The sequence below is a fragment of the Ambystoma mexicanum genome, chromosome 1p, assembly GCF_040938575.1.
Source record: "Ambystoma mexicanum isolate Mex_15411 chromosome 1p, UKY_AmexF1_1, whole genome shotgun sequence".
NCBI classification, from domain to species: domain Eukaryota; kingdom Metazoa; phylum Chordata; class Amphibia; order Caudata; family Ambystomatidae; genus Ambystoma; species Ambystoma mexicanum.
Window position 1 is genome coordinate 1,390,368,990 of NC_090921.1, and position 27,774 is coordinate 1,390,396,763.

The 27,774-nt window shown below is 48.5% G+C and overlaps 1 protein-coding gene across 1 annotated transcript in view; it reads left to right on the plus strand.

Annotated features, from left to right (window-relative positions):
- The window catches only part of VPS35 (VPS35 retromer complex component), a 1,351,314-nt gene that overhangs the window by 514,216 nt on the left and 809,324 nt on the right, over nt 1-27,774 (plus strand). Inside the window, exon 9 of the mRNA XM_069607068.1 lies at nt 25,332-25,428. Within this exon, the coding sequence (XP_069463169.1) occupies nt 25,332-25,428 (97 nt within the window). The remainder of the gene's footprint in view (nt 1-25,331; nt 25,429-27,774) is intronic.

The following is a 27,774-nucleotide window of genomic DNA, read 5'->3' on the forward strand; positions in this document are numbered from 1 at the left end:
CTTTCTCAAGCCCCACGTTCCTCGCAACCAGGATGGCCACCCCTCTCTTTTTGTTTTTATGGGAGGCACTGAAGACCTCCCCGATACCTCCTCCCCGGATTTTGGGTTCCTTCCCCCGTGGCCAGTGGGTTTCCTGCAAGAAGAGGATGTCGAGGTTGGCCCTTCTGAACTCTCTACAGACCAGGGATCTCTTTGTGGGCGTATTCAAGCCTCGTACATTGAGGGATCCCACTCCCAGGGCAGGTAGACTGTCAGCCATAGTCCCAGGTTCCCTCCCTCTCAGTCATTACCCACGTGTCTCTCTCCTTCGCATGCTCCCTTGGTTCTACTTTACGGATCTCACCCCCTGCCCCCCCGGTGGGCCTGAAACTCCCCAACTGCCCACCGTGTCCCAACAGTGTCTGAACAACCCCTACTCCCGAATATGCCCCCACCCCCCTCCCCGGCGTCCAGCCAATTAGTTCTGCCATTGCTGGCTTTTGGCCGAACCACCAGCCTGCCCACCTCGGCCAGGCATTTCACCCACAAAGCTCATCCCCTCGAGCCCCTAACGGTCCCCCCCGGTCGTATCTTGACCATGTGACCCCTGTACTTGCTGTTCGTGGAGACGGTGGTAGTGGTACACTCTCCGAATCTGCGCATGTCCGTCCCGGATTCAGTAGGTCACCCCCGTTCTCAGTCCTCGGAGTCGTGCCGTTCTCCCTCTTTTGCTGGAGATGGAGTGTTCATTTTCCGAAATTTCCTTGCGCCGGTGCGCCTTCTCCTCTCCCCGGATGGACCGGGACTGTTCGTTCTGAGGTTTTCTGGACCCACTGGGCCTCTCCGGGGGTGCGGTTCTGCTGTATATTCTTGAATAGCGTTCCGGATGTCGTCTTCCGTGATCAGGGTTGAGCGTCGGCCCTTGTATTCAAAGCTCAAGGAGAAGGGGTAGCCCCATCTATAGCGCACGCCCTGCTCCTTGAATAGTAGTGTGAGGGGTCGGCATGATCTGCGCTTGGCCAGCGTGTAGGAGGAAAGATCCTGATATATTGAGACCTGGGCGTTGTTGTAGGTGATTTCTCTGGCCTTTCGGGCCTCCTCCAGCACCTTTGTCTTCTCGGAGTAATAGTGGAAGCGGACCAAAATAGACCGGGGGGCCCCCGCTCTGCCCCCTGCCCTATGCACCCTGTCGAATGTTGGCTCGGTTGTCATTGCCTCTGCGAATAGGAGGGTGATGATATCCTTCACTATTCGAATGACGTCCCTCTCCGTCTCCCCCTCCGCTTCAGGCACCCCGAAAATTCTGAGGTTGTTCCGCCTCTCTCTGTTTTCAAAGTCGTCCATCTGTCGAGCCCTTTCCTCGTCCCTCTTCTCCAGGGCTTCCAGCCTCATACATAGTTGTATGTCCTGGGCTGCTGTCGATGATTGGTTGGCCTCCACTTGTAATAGTCTGTCTTCGACCTTGTCCACCCTCTGGTCCATTTTTTCAAATTTCTGGGCTATATCTGAACGCATGTCCCTGATTTCCTGCAAGATCGAGGCAAAGCCTCTTTCCATTGCTGCCGACGAGGGGGCCGCATCTTCCTGTCGGGCCATGGTTTCCTTGGGGTCCGCGCTCATGTTGCCTCTGGGGGTCTCCTGGAAACGGTATCCCTGTAGGGCTTCCCGCCAGTTCATCTGATGTTCACCTGCACTTAGCAGTGTCGAGCCCCACCCGCTCCGGGTCAGTATCCGAACTCCCTCCGCGGTTCAGATGGGGGCTAGGCTCATTCCTGGGGGTTAGCCTTTGCCTAGGGGGGGCGGGCACACGCCCCACCCGTTCCTGGGTGGGGGCCTCACACCCCTCTCGATGTCGTTCCCCGTGCTCCGGGGCTTCTTCTGGCCCGTGCGGGTGGAATCGGTATGTCCCGGGGGTCCTCCCCGCGGCGTTCCGGGGGGGGGGGGGCGGACCCCTCCGCGTTGCTGCTGCTCACTCTTCTCGCCCCCCTCCACCGGGACCCCGCGGTACGCTTCTTCTGGCCCGTGCGGCCTGGGCCCGTGGGCGCGGAGGGCTCCTCCGCCTCGGCGTTGCGCCCGAGGGATCTTGTGGTGTGTGGGGAGGTGGGGGCGGGCACACGCCCCACCAACGGCGGGCGGGGGCCTCTCACCCCGTCCGCCCTGAGTTCTTCCTTCCGCAGGCGCAGAGGGCTCCTCCGCCTCGGCGTTGCGCCCGAGGGATCTTGTGGTGTGTGGGGAGGTGGGGGCGGGCACACGCCCCACCAACGGCGGGCGGGGGCCTCTCACCCCGTCCGCCCTGAATTCTTCCTTCCGCAGGCGCAGAGGGCTCCTCCGCCTCGGCGTTGCGCCCGAGGGATCTTGTGGTGTGTGGGGAGGTGGGGGCGGGCACACGCCCCACCAACGGCGGGCGGGGGCCTCTCACCCCGTCCGCCCTGAATTCTTCCTTCCGCAGGCGCAGAGGGCTCCTCCGCCTCGGCGTTGCGCCCGAGGGATCTTGTGGTGTGTGGGGAGGTGGGGGCGGGCACACGCCCCACCAACGGCGGGCGGGGGCCTCTCACCCCGTCCGCCCTGAGTTCTTCCTTCCGCAGGGGGGGGGGGGGCAGGGCGGAATCGATGCACCACGGGGGTCCTCCCCGCGGTGTTCTTGAGGCGCGGGTGGTTGTCCCCACTCGCGCCAGCGGGGGGGGGGGGGCAGGTCTGGGCCCCTCCGCGTCGTTGTCGCTCACTCCCCTCGCCCCCCTCCTCCGGGACCCCACGGTCCGCGGCAGCCCGATGGGGGCGGGGAAGGCCGAGCGCCGGACCTCTCCGCTCGAGCGGGGCCAGCCACGGGGGCTCCTGGCCGGTCGCTGTGCCTCCTTTCCTCTGTTCCGGGTGGTGGGGCGAGGGGGGAGCCCGTCTCCCAAGCCGCCGCCGGGCCTCCGGGCCTGCGGCTACTCGTCGCGGCGAGGGGGCCTCAGACGCGGTGCTCGCTCGGACGCGTTCACGCGTCCGGGCCGCGTCCTCCTCCGCTGTGCCTTCCTCGGGAACCCCGGGGTCTGCGGGCTCCGTTCTTTTTCCCACGGGGGGCCCTGGGGGTTCACCCGCTCCGTCCGCCGTGTTGGTCCCGCCGGGGGGGTCTCGGGGGGGCTCGAATCCCGCTGGACGCCTGGCTTCGGGGAGAGCAGCACGCTCAGGCAGCCATTGCCTGCGCGCCCCCTGGTGGCCTCCGGTTGGTAACTTTAACTCTGAGAGTGAACAGTTACACAAGTTATTACTTAACTTCGAATGTTCTCCCATTCGGAAAAGTATATGTAACCTCTTTCTTTCCTTAAAAACTGTTTGGCCATTCTAACAGAAAGTAGATGCAAGGGTATATTACTTACCTCTCGGTAGGATAGCTCGGGGGCAACCCGCTCGCTTTGGAAGCAAGACGTTGCTGCTGTTGGGGAGAAGTTGGACCCCCACCTGGGCTTCTGGGGGTCCAAGCTATGGGAGACCACAACACCTCCCATTTTGCCCAAAGAAATGCAGCAGAGTCCCAAGCAGGCAGCAACATGTTCCAAACTGCGTTTATTTCTGGGCAGCAAAAAAACCACACAGAGAGCTTTGTGCGCAGCGAAAATCCAGGCACCGTCTCCTCCGGGGCTGGCTTGCAAACCAGCTTTGTAAGACACTGCAGGCTGACCTCACAGAATTGGACCAGCTCCCAGAAACCTTTCTCATCCTGCTATTGGCTGCTAAGTGATAGGTTACCAATGTAGCCTTTATAGGAAGCCTGACCATTGGACATTAGGACTTTTCCGTCAGTGGGTTGGTTTAGCTGCGCCACCCCCATTACCTAATTCTTAAATTGTTGCAGTATGAATTTGTTCCCATCAGTTTTAGCTGCAACAGGCTTTTCGCCCCTGGGCTCTGTGTTCATTGGCCAGAGCTGAGCCATTCTTGTTACAATTATGTTTCAAATGATGTGCGAGTCTTGTGAAAATGTCTTTAGAAAGGAATCTTATCTTACTGTAAGACCTTGGCTGCTGCTGGATTTGCGAGGAGCATTGCTGAAGTCAGCACGAATCCCCACTGCGGCTGATGTTCAGTTAGACAAATGCACTTGGCTGTAATTTTCCTGAAACATGGCTTTACACTGTGCAATTAGATCAGGTTAATTCATATAGGCATCTGCAAGCCTTTAAACAGGGATTCTTGTGTTTTGTAGATTCTGATATTGCTGCATTGATAGCATGTAGGTTGCAATGTTGGTGAAGTGGGTGTCTTTCAGCATATTTGTCACCCATGGGTGCGCTGGGGCCTGGTTCAAATGATAAGTGCGCTCCTTGTTCTTCCTGCTGTTCTTTCTGTTTATGCGCCTGAGGTGAGGGGGCAGGGGCTTGATCTCGATTTTCCCTCTTCAGTCCCCCCTCTGGTCGACTTTGTCGACCACACCACCAAGCAACATTCACCTCCTTCCGGTCTGCATATCCTTGTCAATTCTTTGAAGTGTCCATAATTGTTCACATTATTGTCAATGAACAGTACATGTAGGAGTGTTCTCCTTCTGCGTTCCACCACATTCACTTCTCTTCGTACTTCCTCGGATCACAGGGATTGTCCACCTTTATTACTGCTGGAACCATGTCACACACCGCTATCTTCTCCTTTAGTCCGGCTCTTCCTTTCAACATGTCTTTTATTTGCATTCCTATTTCTTCTTCTGTTGATCTCTCTCATCTTGCAATGTATCTTCATCTTGCACAATGATGCTGCGCTCGGTACTAATGCTTCCGTTATCCCCTTCAATCGACCAGCCAGTCATGATGGCATCCATTACTATGGAAACGCTAGCCAGTTCTGGTCTTTCTCTGTTCACGTGTGTATTCTGCTGAACAGTCTGTTGTGTGCTGGTACTTTATCCAATGTTGCTTCTGTCTCGCTCGAGAAGTAGTCCCCCCCCCCCCCTCTTTTCACTCCTCTGTTTCTCTTCTTCCGTTGTGTGGCCTTTTTGTTCTTTGTGCAGTCACCTCCTCTCCCTTCTGTTGTTTTCCATCTTGGGGAATGTGTCATGCTTCACATCTTCCTTGGGCATCACCAACAAGGGCATGCTGATGTGCACCAACGAACAGTCGCCTGCCCAATTCGCTGGTAGTTTCTCTTGAGCTTTAGATCCATATGCTCAATAGTTGTCCATAAGCAGCGATGTTCCTGCTCTCATCTCCCTACTTGTCTCAACTTTCTTGCATCCAGCATTTTCGTCCACTTCTTTTCACTGTTGTGCTGGTAATATAAGGCTGGTGCCTTCACAGTATAGGTCCTTCTTCATTCTCCACCCAAGTCTTCATCTTTCGCTCTCTTGTCCCACTCTGTTAGGCACTTATATTTTTCTTTTTTTTTTTTTTTTTTTTTTTTTTTTTAGCTTGCTCACTGGTGCATTTGCTAGTGGTTTCTTCTCTCTCTGGCCACTTGCTACATACAGTTGATCTTCAATGAGCTGCCAGTAGTTGTTCATTATGGGTAGTGTCTTGATGTAATCTTCTTTCATAGGGGATTGCCTCTTTTTACATCAATCGCAATGTTGCTATCTTCCCTTGCAACCTTCTTCACGTTTGAAACACTTTGAGATACATGGGCGTCGTGCTCTGCTGTAGTAATTTCTGTTGTAATCAATTCTCTCAAGACATCTGTTATTAAAGAGCAGTCAGGACAGCTCTCCCCAGTGGTGTCCCTACCAATTTGTACATGTGTGCATGTTGTAAGTTACTTCTGCTATGTGTTTTATGTGTATGTTTTACTCCCTTTGTGTCTGCGCTTACCTCTCCTTACTTTTGCAGCAGCTTTTTCCTCACCCACTGACAACGTACGTCTTCCTGCTTGGGTTAGGGAATGTTAGTAGGGGATACAGCGGTAATGCTCACTATTACATATCATTTTTAAATGACCACCCCCCATTATTCCGTTCATCATTACCAGTGCCATTGTGAAGATAAAAATCCTTATTTGCTTGCCCATAACCACTTACGCTGCTGGGTCCTTGCAGCTGATTAGATGATAAAGTTGCCCGCCTGAAAATCGCAAGAAAGGCGTTAATACGTTAGTACTTGTTAGTAACCTCAAGCTCCGCGAACTAAACAATTACTAAGGGCATAAATGAAACCTCCCCCCGGACACTTCTTGTTGAATGTTTCTCAATGTGGGTCGGACAGTATATGCGCTGTATTCAAGTTGGGGAAAAGTTTGGGCTTTGTATTCAATGGAAGCAAGGAAATATACTTCAGGGAAACATGCTCTAAGGTGTCTGAGTTTTCTGACAGAGTGGGCAAATTGAGTGGGAAAAAGCTTCATAATGGTTGAATTAGTAGACCTCAGGGTGACTAATGGGAGATAACATTAAGGAAATTTCCTACACAATTCTAACAGCATACATACGCAACAACCTGCATGTGCGAGGAAAAGAGAAAGAACAAAACAGTGTTACAGCTGTAGGTGCACAAAATATAATATGTAACTCAATTAAACTTTGGACATGTGTGTGTCGGTCCCTATTCTATTTGCTAGTGTGCGTTGGACCATAGGGTGGCCATGTTTCCCTAACTCGGGAGTGTTCGTGCTGTTTTGCAGTTCATGGAAAATCTGTTGTGTTGGCCCTGTTGATCGTTGCTCCCTCGTTGCCAGGGTGGCCACCGCTTTGTAGGGCTTGACGCCTTACACATCTAACAAAGTCTGTCAGGAGGGCAAAATGTCCCACTCTAGTCCCTAGCCATTGGGTTTTAGTCGTCCGTTGTCTTCAGGCCTGCCCTGGGTCCATTGTATCTGGCGGGAAATGAAAAAGAAGCGCTTGAGACCTGACAATTTACATATTCTTCAATTCCTTGACCTAACCTCTATGCACTACTCTTACACTAATCAGTGTCCTAGTGGGAGGAGCCAAGGGTACATTTATGCATCATTCTGTAACCACCTGGTGGGTGTTCAGTGGCGGTCTGACCGTAAATTGTTACACAATTCGAAATTTACCTGGAAAATGGGTAGACGACCACTATCCTGTAGCTGTATCCTTAACACATCTGGATCATCTGCACTTAATTTAGGTGAATATACTCATGACACACTTGGATCATATATGCGTAATTTAGGTGCTAGTGTATCAATGGGCCTTGGTCTCTATATTTACTGTACTTTTGCTTTAAGCTATTTATAATGCGCGCCTTTGTCACGGGGGAGGGGGGGGGCATTAGGCACTGACAAGCTAAACAGGGAAACGTCAGGGTGGTAAATCTGTCATATAGGGTGGCTGCGTATCTAAATTAAAATGATCATGTTCCTTAGTTAAGATAATCGCAGGGTTTTTAAATCTTTTTTCTATGGCTCTTCTCACAACTTCTCAGGGCATGCCCCGCAGTGAACTGCAGGCACTTTAAGCTGGTACTAATGAAATTTGCTACCAGGTATTCGCTACCCCCCTCTTTTTATTTATTTATTTCCTCTTTTTCTTCCAATCGCAACTGTCACAATTTACTCCCATGTCCTGTATCCCACTACATTTCCACTTGTTAAACCCTACTCTATTAACTACTCCTGTATTTAAGCCTAGCATTGTATTACTCCACTACTGTTAAATTTAAACAATATATTTCTCCCCCATTATCTACTCCCAAATTTTAATACAACCATTATTCTCTAATTCGTGCAGCAATGACCTCTTTCCCTATGTGTGTAGGCTAATGCATTTGTGCCATTGCTGTGTTCAAAAGCGCTAGTGGCATTACTACTTGCACTGTGTTATTTTGTCTCCAAATGGTGTCTGTTGGGAACATATATCATCCACCCTTTACCCCTATTTCTCTCCTCCCGTGGTGAACCGTCAATGAAATGTACACCTCCCCCCTCAAGTGCACCTTCCTCTACTTTGTGTGTCTCATTCAATTGCTCTGTGTTATTTGTGTATGCATGAGCCCAGTCTCCTCGCTGAAAGATGTGCGCTCAGAATGTAGCTCAATGTACTATCTTGTGATGCGCTATCTTTATGCACCCCCCTCTGTACCGTGCCTCTCCACTATACCTAAACAATCTTCCTTACTTTCAACATGTGTATGCCTTGTGTTGAACAAGTTATGGCTTGTCTGTTAATAAAATTGTCATATACAGTCTGGCCATGATGTCACAAATGTGCCTTCCCTAATGCATGGCCTAGTCACCCCACTGTCACCCAGAAAAGAAATGTTTTTGTTACCTATCACCATCCCTATGCAATTGTCCTCTGCAGGTTTGAGTGTGCGTGAGTGTGTGTGTCGGAGTGCGTCTCACCCGCTCTGTCGGGGAGGTGGAGCTTGAGCGTGTGTGGCAGAGTGAGACAAATCAAGTTTGTCTTGGGCTGTCCTATTAAGGGTATAATGTCAATCTATGTCCTTTGAAAGTGTTGTTCCCCACCAAGACGACCCCTCCAAGTTATGTAACCGGTACTGTTGCTATTGTGTCAGTGTTCTGTATGGGTGCTTACTGCTGTGCAGTGCCCCTGGGTTGTGATGCTTGTAAGTCCTGGGGTGGTGGTGCTGTCATTTGTTGTGTCTGTACATGTAGTGGTGACGGTGCCTGCGTTGGTGCTTGTGGTGTTTGTTGAAGTGATCCCTGTATCTGTCCTTGCTGCTGCTGGCCGTGGCATACTAATTTCCCTGTGCCCCTGCATACTATTGCTGTTCATAATCCACCCCTCCCCCCATTTTGTTTTGTTCCCCCAAAATGACAGGTTCTTGAAACCTGTCCGAAATGCCCACAGATCCAGCACTGTAGTGACTCCCTCCCCTTTCCTGAAACACCCCCTTGAATGTTCCATGCATTCTGTGGTCCCTGCTGTGCATAGCGTGAAATCCTCCCTTATTGTAGTGCATCTGAGGTCCCAACCCACGTTCTCCTTGGAGTTCCCCCCCTTCTTTGAACCCTTGTTGGAGCCCGTCCTGCCCCATGTATCCTCCCCACATGGGCGGTGCATATTGTGGTGGTTGTTGATACTGCTATTGTGATGCTTGTGCGTGTGAGTTGGGGCTGGTTTTAACTGCCCCTTCCATTGCATACTTTAATAATTTATTTTGTGCCGACTTGGCCTCATCTGCTTTTCTCTGCCTCTGCCGTTTGTTTAACCGTCTTCTCTTGCCACAATCTACAATGCACACAGTCAATGTCTAGCGCGCTATACTTCCTGCCTCCCTTCCATAACCCCATGCATTCTGCACCACCCCCTACTGAGCCTCTATCATGTTTGGCTATGATGTCTTATTCAGTCCTTCTCTCCTCCTCCCACCTCTTCCTTTCTCATTCAAGTGCAACCCACTCACTGGCCACTTTTATCGCCTGTTCATCCTCCTGCTTTGTACTCATTCCCTTGCCATCTATCCCTTCTCCACGCTCTTTTCCCATAAACTCCCTCTCATCCTTCCTCCTCCATTCCCTTTCCAGTTCCCCCGCTCTCTTCCTGTCTCTCTCCTCGCACTGCACTTTCTTTTCAAGGTCCCTCTTCCGTCTCTCCTCTCCCTCCATTTGCACTGCCCAGTCAAGCTTTTTGCGCTCCTTCTCCTCACTCTCTATTGCTGTGGTTACTCCTTGCACCTCCCCTGTCATCTTCCCTTTAATTTAAGAAAAGAAAGAAGAAAAAAACGAGAAAAAAAAAGAAAGAAAAATATGATAAGTGCCTAACAGAGTGGGACAAGAGAGCGAAAGATGATGACTTGGGTGGAGAATGAAAAAGGACCTATACTGTGAAGGCACCAGCCTTATATTACCAGCACAACAGTGAAAAGAAGTGGATGAAAATGCTGGATGCAAGAAGGTTGAGACAAGTAGGGAGATGAGAGCAGGAATATCACTGCTTATGTACAACTATTGAGCATATGGATCTAAAGCTCAAGAGAAACTACCAGCGAATTGGGGAGACGACTGTTCGTTGGTGCACATCAGCATGCCCCTGTTGGTGATGCCCAAGGAAGATGTGAAGCATGACACATTCCCCAAGATGGAAAACAACAGAAGGGAGAGGAGGTGACTGCACAAAGAAAAAAAAGCTCACACAACGGAAGAAGAGAAACAGACAGAGGAGTGAAAAGAGGGGGGAACTACTTCTCGAGCGAGACAGAAGAAACATTGGATGAAGTACCAGCACACAAAAGACTGTTCAGCAGAATACACATGTGAACAGAGAAAGACCAGAATTGGCTAGAGTTTCCATAGTAATGGCAACACAGGTTCGCTCCCCCGCGTCCGCGCTTATAAACCTCTGGGTATTAAGCGTGTTATAAATGGGCCATTACACTATTACACCTGTGATTTGGTTGGGCCTCTTCCCGAAAGTAAACATTGTTTAAATTCTACCACTTCAAAAGAAATTGTGAACAAGCAAATTCCCTTTATAGCAAATTCCAGTCCCTAGTTTTGGTCATCTAGTTAAACATCAAATGATAACACTGAAAAATCTTACTAAGTTCACTGCCTGTCTTAATTATTTAAACGACAGCAATTATTGAATCTAGAAGATGTATGATAGAATAGCAATTATGACTAATAGGTCACAAAGGAAAAGTATATTTCATTCAGTTAAAGGGCAGAAAGAAAAAATACACTACCACTCATTCATCTCATGTGTATCACATTCATATGATTGAAGGTGAAAAGAGTAATTATCTACAATGGTGAGTTAATCTACCAGCATGTATACTGTAATATGCCTGTATTTAGTACATTTTGATATCATGATTGAAATATATCCGGTTTGAGAGTGTCTAAGGGCCTCCAAGTTTCAGAAAATACCCCTAGTAATTTAAGAAACGGGGAGAGCCTTCATTAGTGCCTGTATACAGAACAATGATTGGTCAACTTTTATTACATTGCTGTCTCATTCAGAACATTTGCATCAGTACTGAAAGGGACTGTCAGAGTCCAGACAAAGCCACAATACAATTGTGGTTTGTATTTACTCATTGACTAAAAGGGGTAGGGCAAAAGATATGAGATCCTAATCCGACGGACACGCCAAGCGGAAGAGAAAGAAATGGGTCCTGCATAATCCACATGCATATTTAAGAATACTTTTTTTACGTGATCTCTCCACCACAAGCATGAAGCCTTTTCTGAAAATTACACCTAGTGTTTTTGTCAGTTGCAGTTTTCCTTTAAAAAAAAAAAGTAGAAACCAAAATGTGTTATATTTGTGCCCATCGTGTTGACGGTAAAAAAAAAGAATACTCATTTATTATTGTTGTGTTATAGGGATAAGTGAGCCTGTCTGTTAAGTCATGGGGTATGGAGTATAGGCATTGCTTTTCAAATCTGTTAATGCACTATTCACATAGATTTCATTTGTGTGGTCTGTATCTTATTGGTAGCCTGGATGAAACATGCACAATGCAATTTATGAGCAGAACTAATTGTGCACTACAGTAGAACAATGCACTAGGTATACTTGTTTCTCTCCATTCATATGCATATACGCACACTTATAGGGCAAACACAAGTAACTAAAACACACGTAGTTGAGAATCTCCTTGAACTGATTGTTGCAATGGGTATAGGCAACGGAGGCTGTGAACAAAAAGGGGCAGGGAATACAAACATAACAAACACGTTGGGTTCCCTCTTGGGGTGTATGCAGAATGGGGAAAGAGTGTTCCACTGAACTTGGGAAACTCCAGCCTTCTGAACAGATTGCTATAACAGGGGCCCACTCTGAATGCTCATGGCTAGGAGCAACAGTAGTGGGTGTATCCGAACCCTAAGGCACGAACAAGGTAACAGTACTCACGAGACTGAAGCCTGTACAGGTCCAGAAGGAACCGAACAATGACACAAAGTAAAACACTGAAACGCGACAAGGGAAGGGGCAGAGATTGGCCAAGCTCTGTACATAGGAATTACATAAAACACAAGTGAAGACAAGAACAGAAATATCCAGGGAAAAGGAAGTCAAAGAGCAAGGTTCAGGACAGAGAACCGGAAGAAAGGAAGGGCAGTAAACTAGTATCCAAATGCAGGGAACGGTGACCGGAAAACAGTACACGGGAATCAAGAACGGCAACTCAGGGCTGGAAGACAAGAGAAGCTAGCAGAGGGAAATTAAGGAAACAGTATAACTGAAGTGTATAACCAAAGGGGAGGACTGAAGACTCAAGGAAGACAAGGACAGGAATCATGAACAGAGTGCTGCAGGCAAGAAAGAGAGCAAGGGAGTAGTAGCCAGGAAATCGAGGGCTTTAAATAAGAAAGGGAGCAAGGGGGCTGTAGCCAGGGAACAGAAGGCTGCAAACAAGGAAGAGAGCAAGGGGGCTGTAGCCAGGGAACAGAGGGCTGCAAACAAGGACGCAGGGCTGCAGTATGGAAGGGACAGAGCTGCAGGCAAAAGGCAGGGGAGAAAGGGCTGAGAAGCAAGGCAGTAAGCACAGGGCTCTGGAACAAGAGCAGGAACTGGCACCAGAGGACACAGCAAATTTCCAAGGAACAGGGCAACAAAGGGCTGGTAGAAGTCTCAATGCAAGAGACCTGTGCTTCTGCAGGCAGCTGCTTAAATACTGAGCTGCCCTGTGCTGAAGTAGGCTAATTAGCAGCACCTGGAGCAGCACACCTGAATGTAATTGGCCTCCGCTCTCTCTAGTCCTGGGAAAGTGAAAGCTGCACTGTTCTCTAAGTCTTCTGGGGATTGTAGTGCTAGAACTGCTGCATAGGAATAGCCAGGAAATGGGAACTGCCACAAGGTGCATTATGGGACATGTCGTTTGTAAAAGTAAATAGGAAAGTTCCAAAGCCTTGCAAATGGAAAATAAGGACAATAATATGAATAGGTGTTGTCCAGGGAGTATTACGGAAACAAAGGTGTCCCAAATAGTCCGCGATGGGTGCCAATTGGTGCGCCAGTGGCACAATCGTGAAACCATCTCTCACATCTGAGTTCAATGATGAAATCACTGAACTACTTAACTTACTTAAAGGTCCAAACTCCTCAACCTTGGTTTTAGGTGACCTTAACCATTGGCGAGGGGACCTTAAAGACAAAGAGGCAATAAGCCTGGAGAAGGCCCTAAACGACCTGAACTTCCAGGTTATGAAATATAACCCGACTATGGACAATGGCCTCCAGTTGGACTGGGTCACAACAAATAACTTGATGACGAACAACTTTGTGCCCACCCCTTGTATCTGGTCCGACCACTACAGAGTATCATTCACACTGACTTTGCCTATACCAGCAAAGGAAAGTGCAAACAAACCTAAGAAAGTACCATGCCGGAACTTCAAGAAAATCTAAAGATCTCATCTAGTACATTGTTTTAATAAAATTCTGGCAGACCTTAATGATGAGGACACATGCGAGAATATCCTATTTAAATATGACCAACATATTACATCCCTAACCGATCAGATAGCCCCTCTCTGTTCTAAACTAGTTGGACCTAACAACAACCATCAGAAATGGTACCCATCAGACCTATCAACGCTAAGAAAAGAAAAAAGACAGCGAGAAGTCCGATGGGTGAAGAAACCCACGCACAGTAATAAGAACAGCTGGAAGGAACTCGAGAGGTCCTATAAGAGGAATATTGTGGAGGCAAAGAAGAACTACTTCAATACCCAAGTTCATAAGGCCTCAAACGCCTCTGGCAAACTCTTTGAGATTCTCAAATCTGTTGATAAGCCTGACACGCTGACCCCTGCTTTTGCTCCATCCCAAGCAGAATGTGAAAACACCCAGCTTCCTTTTACTAACAAGATCATTAAAGGAAGAGAACTGATAGCCAGTGCCCAACTTAACAAAACTGAATATCACCAACCACCTCTGAGTAAGCCAACTGAATACTCGGACAAATTCTGCTTCCATGAGATCACGACGGAGGACATGCTAACCACATTGGCATCAATGAAATTGTCCTCATATGCAGAGAGTAAACTTCCCCCTAAAATAATACTCGAACGCCGACATCTTTGCACCATTACTCAAGAGAATGGTCAGCAGCTCATTTCGGGATTAAACGGTCCCCAAGAACATTAAAAGGGTGACCATTACTCCTTTGGTAAAAAAAAAAACAATCTTGACCAACGAGAACCAGGGAATTTAAGACCCATAACCAACTGTAATTTTATCTTGAAAATAATGGATAAGATCGCCACAGCACAATTACAAGCATATGTAGAGACCAACAAGATACTGCACTACCAACAGTCAGGTTTTCGTGCTGCACACAGCACTGAAACGGCTATGCTGGATTTGCAGACTAAAATGTCGGGAATTATCGACAAAGGTAATAGAGGTCTGCTAATCCTAGCTTAGTACAGCCTTCGACCTGCTAGACCATCAGTTACTGCAGCAGGCTCTGATGAAAATTGCTAACTGCTCCAAGGAGGCCATTGGCTGGTTAACATCATTCCTTGCGGATAGAATCTCCAGAGTACATTGGGGTGATAAAATCTCACAAGAGTCTAATATCTTCTGTGGTGTCCTCCAGGGAGCTAGTCTCTCACCATTCCTTTTTAATCTTTACTTTTGCCTCTTCTGCAAGGCTTTGGACAATATTAATGCTTTTCTCACCAACTACGCTGACGACACTCAGCTAGTGGTGGAATTAAGCAGGGAATATGTGAAAGACAACAAAACCATTAACGACCTCTATGGTTATAGGTTAAAGGGTTGAATCAAAAGGACCGAAATACAATTGGTTCGAGTCAAAAGGACCTAAAACAAAAAAATCAAATGTACTTTTTTTTGGGGGGTGGGGGTCGCCCCCAAACACCTGTTTTTTTGCCCAAAAACAACTAATTATATCTATTCCAAGCAAAAATATATATATATATTTTTAAAAAAGCGTTTGATTTTTTTGTTTTAGGTCCTTTTGACTCGAACCAATTGTATTTCGGTCCTTTTCATTCGACCCTTTGACTGGACACCGACCTCTATAACATCATTGAGCTGTGGATGGATCAAAATTGAATGCGTTTGAACAGAAAAAAGACTGAGTTGATGGTCTTCCGTTCCAACCAAGCCAGGACGAAATTACACATCAAAGTAGTGGGCAGGGTTAACACCTTGGGTATGACCTTGGAAGCCTTCATGAGCTCAGATGCTCAAGCCTCTTATGTCAGTAAAAACTGTTCTTATTACTTGAGGCTGTTGAAAGCTATAAGACCCCTACTTAATTAAACTAATTGTTCCACAATAGCCAGAGCTGCCATACTTTCTCGCCTGGATTATGGTAATGCACTGTTACTGTTAGCAAGCAAACAATGCCTGATAACATACCAACTTATCCAAAGCCACGCGGTCCGAAAAATCAAGCAAAAAGCAAGATCAGACCACATCATTGATGCTAGAAGGGAGCTACACTGGTTTATGGGTTATGACCATTATGTTTAAATCCCTGACACTCACCCATAAGTGTGTGTACGGAAAGGCCCCGGCTTACCTTTAGTCTAAATTTGTTGGCTACACACCAACACGTACATTAAGATCTGAGGCTCAAGGGCTCATTGTAGTGCACCCATCTAAAAAAGCTAATGGTCTAGGCAGAGCCTTCCCCAACCGGACAGCCGCCAGTTGGAATAAACTGCTGCTGAGTTTTAGACTAGAACCCAATCACCTCAAATTCAGAAAGACATTGAAAACTTTCCTGTTCAAATGAAAACAGGACTCTAGCGTAGTAACAGTTCCTCTATGTCTTGTCCTGCCAAGTGTCCCGTTCTCTATGTAAGTCAGTTGGTTCCTGAGTATCTGTCTCTTTGTAGCGCCCCGATGCCTGAGGGCTTCCGGCGCCTAATAACTAAATAAGTAAAATAAATAAGAATTTCAAAGTCCCAAAGTTTAGCAAAAGAGCTGGAGGGCTCTAAGGTGGGAGGAATTGGCACATTTTTGAGAATTCTCCCTAACAACACAATGTAAGCGATGATGCCTATGGAGTTTGTCAGACTCCACAACCAAAAGAAACAAAGTGTATAACATCACATTAAAATACATGAGAGAGTGGGATAAAGGTTGTTACTCTCTCCAGGTTAAAAAAATCAAGTCCTCAAAATACAGCAAAGTTGCTGGGGGTCTCTAAGGTGGAGGGAATTAACACATTTCTGAGAATTCTCCCTAACAGTACCAAAATCAATCTATAGGCAGATAATACCCGCCATTCTACATGGTAACGGAGGGATGTAAGCCAAGTTCATACCTTACCCAGGATATCGGAAGTGACTGGGGAAGGGAAAGAACACACTTCCACAGTTTACCCTCTAGCCTTGTCCAGTCTAATGCCCTTACCACTGGGTTAACATCAGCACCATTTATCAAGACAGGGATTACTCTACCGATATATAACATTTTAACAGTGGTGCCATTGAGAACTTACAAAAATATAAGTTGGAGTTTTCTGTCGTGATATTTGAAGTGAGTGTTTATACAGTTAGGGAGGGTACTGAAGTGGTTAAGTATGCAGGTGAATGGTCACATGGCAACGACTTAGAGAGAGATGGGAGAATAGGAGGATTTTATCAAGGGAGCTTCCCAGATTGTGTGTGCGAAGATTCTGTACGGTAACAAGAGGGCTCAAAACAGAATAGAGTAAAGTTGTAATTGGCAAGTCTGTGATGGTGGGGAGGATAATGTTGCCAGTTTAGTACCAGGGGGACATATGGTGTAAAAGATTCAAGTTGCAGATCCAGATCAAAGAAGAGGTGGTTAGGGGTGCCAGGTGATTGGTAAAGTGGGAGGAGTGATGGCAGCAAAGAGTTACACAGATATAGGCTCCACAATCACTTTGAGAGTCAGGGGGCGGGGGGGTGAGAAATGGTGGCAAAACCAGTATGTATGGCAGCAGTAGCTGGTATCATGGGCAGTGCAATCCAGGGTTCAGTGATGGCTACAGCAGAGACTTTGGTGGTGATAGAGCTGAAGTGGTCAGTAATGAAAGATGTTTTATTGTAGACCGAGTGGGCAGTCAGAAACCGATGGTGAGGTCGGTAATAGGCAGAGTCAGTGAGGGGTAGGGTGGGGGATAAGCTGAGGGATAATGGCTAAGGTAAATCAGGTTTGAGTAGCACTCGAGTGAGATGAGTGTCGGAGAGGTCTCTTGGAGGTTTCGCAGAGGATAGGAATGGCGAGAGGAGCGAGTGACGTGGGGGAGCTGTTGGCCAGAAGATGGGAGTACAGAGAGGCAATGGGCGAAAGGTAGGGAGAGGACAATGAGTAGGAAGAAAGGGTTAGGTAGGGGGTAGAGTGGGTGGCTGGGGGAGCAAAGTGGTACTTTGGGGCAGATGTGAGGTGATAGTATCTTTGGTGATTGGGCAGCTGGCCAGAAGAATAGGTTTAAGATTTGGGGTCAATAGACCGGTGTTGACCAGGTTGGTATGTAGCAAGATGCATTACAGGGTTGCCGGTTTAACACCTGTTTAATGCAGTCACTTTTCAATTGGGGTGTGCAGGGTCAAAGCAACCAAAACGCAGTCACAGTTCAGTCAACGTGTGGTTGTTTTTCGCTACATACATGCTTTGTTGGTATAGTTTAAATGGTTTGACAGTGTTTTAAACCTGAATGCAGTACTAAATAATTATATGTATATTTTATAGCATATTCAAGCCATGCAAATTCTTCAAAATCCCACTAGACCTGCAGGGCGTGTTCCTTAGTTTACATGCTCGACTTAAGAGAAATGCACTTGCCCCAAGGTGACTGGTGACAAAATATTTACCAGTGCTTTTGTAAAATGGTGCATGTCGTCATAAGGTTTATAGTGATAGCATTGAATGCAAAAGCATCGAAAAAAAATTAATTACAAATTTATTTTTTTAATGGGGGGTCCCCCTCAACACCCGTTTTTTTTACCTTGTAAAACCCATTATAATAAAAATGTTACCCTTAAAGTCTTTTTTCAATGCTTTTGCATTTGATGCTTTGTATTCTATGGAATCACTGGATACCTCGCCATAAGCACACTTCATATTTGGTGCAATGATGTCAAGCATGCAAAGTGAAACTTGTATTTGTCATTTACTGCAAACAAAGTGTGTTTGCAGTAAATGAAAAATACCTTTCTAATTTCCCAATAGTCGCCAGCATGGTCGAGTCTCATGCAAAAGGTACTCGCCCTTCATAAAAACTACTTGTCATAGCTAGCGGGCTAGTAGATTTTGCGAGCCCTGATATTGTATGGTGCATTTTACATGTGTATGGGACCAATTTTGGTACCAGCCCATCTCTGCCTTAGAGTGAAGCCTGAATACTCTGCCTCCGTTACCTTTTGAGAGAGATTTGGTCTAACATGGTGGACACACTGTTCTTCCTCTCAGAATACAGCCTCTTCACAACCCTTGCCAGCGGGCTATGGAAACTCTCTCTCCCCTTCACCTCCCAACAGGCCCAATGAGGAAGGATGAAACACGGTGGAGATGGGACCATGGCCAATCCTGTGACTGACAAGGAAACAATCACCAACATTATTGAATCACTTATGGTTACAATTGTATAAAAGTAGGTTAAAGTAAGCAGATCGGGTTGGAGGATCTCTGGAGAGCTAGAGCAAGTGAGCAGGATACTGAGCAGTGCAGCACAGTTTTTGATGGACACTCCCATTAGCAGCCTTGAGTAAGAGAGCACGATATTAACAGCCTTCGGGGGGCAGATAACCCAAAGCCTGCCTGATAATAGATTGTGTACCCCTTAAGGCATGGTTTTGTAACCAGCGGCTTTCCCGATATTCATTATCCCTTTCCATTAACTCTCCTGTGTTGGGATTTTTGGGCGAAGTAGTCAAAACCATCTGGGGAGCAAAATGTTGCGGTCCCCAACCTTATGGCAAGTGGGAGCTATAATGTCTTGCCTGGTTGGCATGTTGGGCCTACATCCCTGAAATACAGTAGGGAACCCAAGGATTCAAGGGTCAAGGAAGCATGTTGAAACGCTGTAAAATCCCAGCGATTGTGATGGACCTGGAAATAGCCAGCAGGGGGCTATTTCCCTATGTATTGTAAAATGGGGAATTTTGACTTGTACCCTTGGTCATTTTAGTATAGACCCTTACACTTGTTTTGTTACCCTCATCCCTACACCTTAAGCCAGAGATATCCCTATAGAATTTTGTTTTGCCCAAAGGCATTCATCCAACCTTTCCTGTGATAACAAAGTGTAAACCCGCATCTTGTCTGCGGTTTGATTTTTTTTTTTCCCCCCATTGTGACATGAATACAAAATAATACATTCCATAGATTACGCACTTGATCTCAGAATGTTTGCTTTCCTTCTGATAGGACACAATTGAAAAATTATAATTTTCGAGGGGATTGGGTCCTCCGACTTATTCCATATCTATGACAGGTAATGTCCACAGCTGTGCTGCTTCGGAAAATCTTTGGCGTCTGCGTCCTGCGTCGATGACGTCGATACGCCGTCCCCGAGGACCTCCTCCGACGGCCGACGTCACCCGATGTGATAAGTAGGACGCACGACGCCCATAGCCTCAGTTCCATTTTTTCTCGGTACGCCTCGGCTCGTTGGAGTTTGCTGTTTTCTATTCTCGGTTCGTTGAACCTGTTCGGTTTGTTGTGAAGACCTGTTCGTGGCGATGTCTTTCTCGTCTTCAACCCCACTTCCGGGCTTCAAGAACTGCGGGGACTGTGGGTCCAAGATGTCGGTCACGGACTTGCCCGACGCCTGCCTCTGGTGCCTCGGGGAGGCCCACGATACGGATGACTGTGCCGACTGCCAGTCGTTCACTGCAAAGGCCTTGCGGGAACGCAAGAAGAAGCTGTCGATATGCCGGGTGTTTAAGCCCCAGAAGTGGAGGTCTGCGGGGCTTTCGACGGATGACTCGAGGGGCGACTCTCCGCGTCATCGTCGGAAGTCCGGTGGGTCTCCTTCCAGGAGTCGGTCTCACCACTCTTCCGCCTCTTCGAGGCATTCCAGGAAGCGCCGGCATAGGTCGCCTTCGCCGTCCTCTTCCGAGGACTCCGCCCGTCGGCGGGTCGCTTATCCCTCCATGCAAGCGACACCGGAGCAATGGGCTTTCTTCGGGAAGCAGTTGCTAGCGATTCTTGAATCGCAGGGCACCGGTCCGTCCGCGCCTCCGAGTGGGGCAGGTCGGCACCGGTCGAGAGACACTGCTCGTACGCCTTCGGGCTCGGGTGGTCGGCACGGCTCGCGGGAGAGGTCCTGCTCGGACAAGGGTAGCCGTTCTCGCCATGCCCGTGCCAGGTTTCGGTCCTCGACGCGCTCGAGACCGTGTGATCCTGTGCCGTCTTCGAAGAAGACGTCAACGCGGTCGGCGCCGAGGTCGTCGACGATTTCTCTCGAGGCTCCACCTCCGAGGGGGTCATCGAAGCCGTCGGTGCGTAGGTTGTTGAGAGACACGCTCGGAGCTCCGGCTTCGAGGACTGTGTCGACGCCGCCGATGCTGGCGGCGCTGCAGCTGACGTCGATTCGCTCGACGTCGACGCCTTTTCTGTCGACTCCGGCGCCGACTCGTTCGGCGCCCTCGACGCCTTTTCTGTTGACGCCAGCGCCGATTCGGTCAGCGCCCTCGACGCCTTTCGAGGCGGTGGTGTCGGAGGGGCCCCGTGGCACGGGGTTTGCCCCTAGAAAGGCTGTGGCTAAGGTCCGGCACTGCTTTGGTCCACAGAGGTCTTCCTCTCCCCGCCTGGAGTACATTTCAGAGGGTGATGAAGGCTCTGATGGCGGCCTGGTTCCGGTTACGGTTCCAGATGACCTTATCTCGGGCCATAGCCAGTTTGATGACCTGAGGCAGTCGCTGCATGATGCCAGTGGACTGGACACCTCTCCGGAGGTGGAGTTTTGTCGGCCGGAGCCTGGCACTCATGCCGATTCTTCATATCGGCGCCTTATGTCCCGGGTTACCGAGCACTTGGGTTGGTCAGCTCCCCCAGGGGAGTTCGTTCAGGATGATCTCACGGACATCCTTGATTTCGGTCCACCCACTGACCCGGTTTTGCCTTTTCATATGGCTCTGCAGAGAAGGGTGGCGGCGGATTGGACTGCTACGGAGAGTCTCCCGGCAGTGGGCAAGGCTTTGTCGCGAAAATACCGTCCAGCCAGCAGCGACCCCTGCTACTTGTCTAGGCACCCCACCCCGGAGAGATTGGTGGTGCAGGTGGCTACGGCCCCGGCAAAGCAGGCGTCGTATCCTACCATCCCTCCGGATAGGAACAACAAATGTTTTGACGCCTGGGTGAAGAAAGTGTTTTCTTCGGGGGGTATGGTGCTTCAGGCGGCCAACTCCATATGTGCCTTGTCTCGTTTCACACACACTCTGTGGAACTGTGTTGCATTAGCGGCTGATCATATTCCCGTAGGGGACGAACGGGATGGTTTCCTTTCTATAGTTCAGGATGGCAAGGATGCTGTGTGAGGCCGTTCTGTCGGGTTTGGACTTGGCGGATTGTGTCAGCCGGTCCATGGCGGCGAGCACCGGTATGCGCAGGTTTGCGTGGTTGCGGAAGTCTGGGTTCGCTCCTGATGTGCAGTCCCGGCTCCTCAACATGCCTTTTGACGTTGAACACCTTTTTGGCAGCAAGGCTGACGAGAGCCTTGAGAGGTTGCAGACCTCCAAAGCTGCAGCAAAGTCGTTGGGCGCTGCAGTTCGCCAACCTCCGCCTTTTCGTCCTAGGGGACAGCAATGGAGGGGAGGTTCCTTTCGCTATTACTCGTCCTTCAGTAAAGCGAGGGGAGCTAGCAGTCAAAGAGGCCATCGTAAGAGTGCCAGAGGTGGAAACTAAGGTACTCGAGGTGCCAAGGCTGCTCGGGCAGTTGCCTCTTTGCCCTCAGGCAACGCCGCAGCCGCTACCACTCAGTCATGAGGCCAGGTCCCATGGCTCGCCGGTTGGGGGAAGGCTGGCGCAGCATCTTGTAGAGTGGCAAGCCATTACTTCAGATGTGTGGGTTCTGGAGATCATAACCCACGGCTACTGTCTTCCTTTTCGGCAGAGGCCTCACGACAATCCACCAGGGAACCTCTCTTTGAAGTGTCCGGATCCGCTCCTTGCGCAGGAAATTCAAGCCCTGCTGGAGAAAGGCGCCATAGAACTGGTGCCTGTAGAGGAGAGGAACAAGGGATGGTATTCCCCTTATTTTTTGATTTCGAAGAAAGACGGGGGATTGAGACCCATCATGGACTTGCACGGTTTGAACAAACTCCTCAGGAAGGACAAGTTCAAGATGGTGACTCTTTCTCAAGTCCTCCAGGCCCTTCAACTTCAGGACTGGTTGGTGTCTCTCGACCTCAAGGATGCTTACTTCCATGTGCCAATCCATCCCAAGCACAAGAAGTACCTGAGGTTCGCGGTTGGCGACTCGCACTTTCAGTTTCGGGTCCTGCCGTTCGGATTGACCTCCGCCCCGAGGGTTTTCACCAAGCTCATGGTGGTGATGGCAGCGCATCTCAGGAAAGAGTGGATTCACGTCTACCCCTACCTGGACGATTGGTTAACCAGGGGGAGCTCTCCTGAGCAAGTCCTGGATCATCTGTCGGTCACTTGCCACTCCCTTCACAGGCTGGGCTTCTCCCTCAATTTAAAGAAGTCCCATTTGACACCAACTCAGAGGCTCCAGTACATCGGAGCAGTGATCGACACGTCCCTGGGGCAGTGTTTTCCTCCCCAGGTGTGGGCTCATCACATTCAGCAGATGGTGCACAAGTTTCAGCTTGCCCAGAATCTCCCAGCGTCCGAATTCTTGAGACTGCTCGGCCTCATGGCATCCTGCATTCTTCTGGTGCCAGAGGCTCGTCTGCGGATGAGATCTTTGCAGTGGACACTTAAGCTCCAGTGGTCTGTCCTCCGGCAGGCTGTCGGACCCTGTTCAGGTGCTGCCCTCGGTAGCCCGGGACCTTCTGTGGTGGGCCGTCGAGGGCAATCTGATGAAGGGGGCCCCATTTTGGCTGCCCTGGCCGGAGGTGACGATCGTGACGGACGCATCCCTCACGGGATGGGGAACTCATGCCAACGAGTTGACAGTCAGTGGTCGTTGGTCTCCGTCGGAGTCCAGACTCCATATCAATCTGTTGGAGCTGAGGGCCGTCGGGCTAACCCTGAAGGCTTTTCTGCTGACTGTGCGCGGAAAGAGTGTCCTGATTCTAACGGACAACACGGTGGCCATCCACTACCTCAACAAAAAGGGGGGGGCAGGGTCACTTCCACTGTGCAGGCAGGCGATGCAGCTCGAGTTCTGGGCCATCCAGCAGGAAGTTTCGATCTCGGCGGTTCATCTGGCCGGAGACGACAACGAGACGGCGGACGCTCTGAGCAGGCAGAGCACGATCTCTCATGAGTGGGAGCTGGCTCAGGGTATTCTCCTGGAGATCTTCGCCCTTTGGGGGACCCCTCAAGTGGATCTCTTCGCCTCCAGTGTCAACCGGAAGTGCGAAAGGTTTTGCTTGCGGGAATTTCCTCCAAAAGGAGCCTTAGGAGACGCGTTCGTGGTGGAGTGGTCATTCCCACTGCTGTACGCGTTTCCTCCAGTCCCCGTCATCCTGCAAGTGCTGCGGAGGTTACGTCGGTTCGGTTCCCGGATGATCCTCATTGCTCCGACGTGGGCCAGGAGGACGTGGTACCCGGACCTTCTAGACTTGTCCATCCGCCCTCCACGTCGTCTTCCCTACCGAGACGATCTGCTCTCACGGGAGGGGGGTCAGGTTCTCCATCCAGAGGTCAGATCCCTCAATCTTCACGCTTGGCTTCTGAAAGGTTGAGGTATAAGGATTGGGACCTCCCTGAAGACGTGATGGAGGTGTTGCTCTCGGCCAGGCGGCCGGCAACTAAGTCTCTGTACCGTTGGCGTTGGAGAAAGTTCTGCGACTGGTGCATAGTTCAGAATGTGGATCCTTTTCAATGTGACATTCCCATGGTTCTGTCTTTTTTGCTTTCTTTGGCCCACAGGGGCTTGCAAGTGGGGACCATTAAAGGTTACCTGGCGGCGCTGTCCATATTTAAGCGCTAGTCTGAAGTGTGTTCCTATTTTAAGATTCCTTTAATTTCGCAGTTTTTGAAAGGGCTCACTAATGTGTTCCCTCTGTCACCTTTTTTGGTGCCAGGTTGGGATTTGAACCTTGTTCTTAAGTTTCTTATGGGTGCTCCGTTTGAGCCTTTACATTCTTGCCCTTTGAGGCCGTTGACTCTGAAAACTGTGTTTTTGGTTGCCGTTACTTCCGTTCGCAGAGTGAGTGAGTTACAGGCACTTTCAGTTAAGCCACCCTTCACTGTGTTTCATAAGGACAGGGTTGTCCTTAGGGTTTGTCCTTCTTTTCTTCCGAAGGTGGTTTCGGAATTTCATTTGGGTCAGAAGGTTGTTCTTCCGGCTTTCTATCCTCCTCCACATCCTGGTAAGGAAGAGGAGAGGCTCCATAGGCTTGATCCTCGGAGAGCGTTGATCTTTTATATTTCGCGCATGTCCCGGGTCAGAGTGGACGATCAACTTTTCATTGGTTACGCTGGAAAGCGTTTGGGACAAGCTGTGACGAAACATACTTTGTCTCGTTGTATTATTTTGGCTATCTCCGAGTGTTACCGCTTGGCGGTTAAAGGACCCTCCGGCTGGCTTGCGGGCCCATTCTACCAGAGGAGTGGCTGCGTCTATTGCCCTGCAGAGGGGAGTTCCTATTCGTCACATCTGTGATGCAGCCACCTGGGCTTCAGTACATACTTTTGTACATCACTATTCCCTTGATTCCATCAGAGGGCAAGATCTGGCCTTTGGCAAGGCAGTTCTCTTTTCCGCAATTTGATTGGGCATGCTAAATTTGTATTCTGAATTCTTTCCCACCTCCTTGCTTGTACTGCTTTGGGAGTCTGTCATAGATATGGAATACGTCGGAGGACCCAATCCACTCGAAGAACAAGTTACTTTCTTACCTGGTAATGTTCTTTCGATGGGATGGTCCGACGACGTATTCCATATCGCTCCCTCCCTGCCTTCCCCGCTGCAGAATTTCTTTTGCGATTGCAGCTTGCGTTACGCAAGGCCTTGTGTGTCTGACTGGTAGAAACTGGTGGCACACGTTCTGGGAAAAAACTATAACTGAGGCTATGGGCGTCGTGCGTCCTACTTATCACATCGGGTGACGTCGGCTGTCGGAGGAGGTCCTCGGGGACGGCGCATCGACGTCATTGACGCAGGACGCAGACGCCAAAGATTTTCCGAAGCAGCACAGCTGTGGACATTACCTGTCATAGATATGGAATACGTCGTCGGACCATCCCATCGAAAGAACGTTACCAGGTAAGAAAGTAACTTGTTCTTTTCTTGGATTATCTCACAAATTCATGCTGATGCCATGATTGATGTACAGATCAGTTTTGCGAGCCTTCAGTGGAAGAGCTGTGCTCAATTCTGTTGCAGCACAATTGAGTTGCCATAAGCTTTGTTCTTTCTTTGCAGGCTAGCTTTATTTGCACATCGGGAAGACGGTCCAGGAATACCAGCAGATATTAAACTGTTTGATATCTTCTCACAGCAGGTGGCTACAGTGATACAGGTAAGTCCGGCAGCACAGATGTTAATGAATGTAATGCACATTTTTATAATGGGCGGATCCACTAATTTTGGGTATGCTTGATTTAATTTACATTTATTGGGTAGAAACCATTATAGCTCTAGCTTGATATAGAATTATACTTTTTTTTAAATGTCTCGAGTATTACTCCCTACTGATGATTTTTGTGAATGGAGGGGCATGGTTTCTTTATTGAGCACAACATGTTGGAAACAGACTATATCCTCAAGAATGTAAAGCTTTGTGAAAGAACTAGGCGCTTGTACACATCCCTGTAAAATTAATGGCTGACAGAACCATGTGCAAGTACAAGAAATGTTTCTGCGGTAGACAAAGTGATCATTTCCTGCCACCTCCTATGTCCTGTGCTTGCCTCAAGGAGCCTTCTGCTTTGGTCTTTAAACATATACATGTGCAAACACCAGGCGTACATTCGTTTTTTTAAATTATCTAGCAGATTTTGCTAAATTCCTTTTTCGTGTTCATAAATCTAATTTACTTGATTAGCAATGTTATTTATTTCTGTGTCACAGGCAGTTCTTGGTCTTCAAAAGAATAAAATAGACAATATACTACATTTTTTGTGGGTTTGTTCCCGAAATCAGGATGAGAGACTGGAAGGATTATAGGACAACAGTGAAGAAAGTTATTGCATGAAAGAGCATCATTTAGGTAACTTGGCACCAAGAAATATATAGCGCTTTATAAACCATTTCTGCCTCCCCCGCCACCTCCTCTCCTGTGCAGTGATATACTGTGTTGCAATCACATGTTTTCGGCTGTCTAAATGGCCTGGAGGACCGGTGGATTCTGGATGCCACCCCCTTCTATGAGGTGTAGTTTTTGGTGGAGGTAAAAGCTGGTTCCCCCAGACCATTACTGCAAAGGGAAATAATGGAGTGGTAAAGCCTAGTAGAAGATTGAAAAGATAGGAGTCTCGATATGGTTGGGTAATCTAAAAAGAGTGGCCAGGAACCAGGCCCTGGGATAGCACTTCAGACTACAGAAGAGCTTTTGGCGGAGCAGGAGATTTAAATCCTTACTTGGTCTTTCTTTTCCCTCAGCCAGGTTTCTTAGACACAGGAACTCCCATGGAAAGGCAGGAGAACCAAGGAGGTGGTTTTTGTCTCACCACTCAAACTCCCTGGGGCATGCCTAAGCCACTAGACAAGTTGAAGGGCCAGTCCAAAGAACACCCTTGTAATTGGCAAGATTTTCAAGGATCATCGCACCCATTGTCAGTCCAAGTCGTTGAAATGCTAATGGCTGTATTGTTGCATGGTTTGTCCAACCGAAATAGCCAGTGGGCTTTTACCCCAGTGAGTGGACTGATGGTCTCAGAACCGGACTGTGGGGTCCCTCTGTGTACGGCTATCATGTTTCACAATGGTGTAATTTATTTTCCCCATTAGTCTTTCAGTCACTCCTCTTGCCCGTAACTTGGTTTTATTTTTCATTCTGCCTTTTCCCTTCAAAATCTAATTTCTGCCATTACACAATCTTGCCATTCTATCTTTATAACATTAATCAAATTCTTCATCTTCTGACTTTTTTCTCAACTAAATTATTACAACAAACGTGCATTCTCTCTCGTCTCAACTATTGCTGTTCTTTATATATTGGGATTCCACCCGCTCCTTTCTGTTCTTCACTCAGCAGTTGTTTGGATTGCATTTTTTTCTCAAGTAGATCTCCTTTTTTGATCCAGCATGGAGGGCTTCCTATTAGATCTTGATTTGAATTCCACTTTCTTTGTCTTATTTTTATCGTATGTTAGTGTAACAAAAAATCCCACATGAGAAGTAGAAGTGGGATAGGGAATTACTAAGTAACCCCCGAGCACTCCACATAGGGTGGTTTATGATGGTCCCACTAAGAAAAAGGTAAGACGGGATCATCTTACTATTCTTGGGAACGGTAGTTCACCCAAGAAAATGTTTTTAAACATTTAGTGGAGTCCAACGGACTTCTCAGTGGCACTGCACCCAAGGTGCTGTGTGTCACTATACAAAAAGCAGATGCCTATGGTGTTTGACAGACCCCATAAAACAGTAAAACACACAAATCATAGCCAGGAAAAACACAGGAGGGAATGAGAAAAAGGCCCCACCCTCTCAGGAGTAAAAATTAAAAGTCCTAAATCCAGCAAAAGAGCTGAGGGTCTCTAAGGTTGAATGGAATTAAGACAGAAATTAAAATATGCCCTAACATTCACCACCAAGATTTTCCCCCGTTAGACTTTTGTTACTGTGAATGTTGACACTGTGTAACTCTCGTTCTGAACGTAGCTGCTGTGAGTTTTTAACTTTGAATCTTTGCCACTGTGAC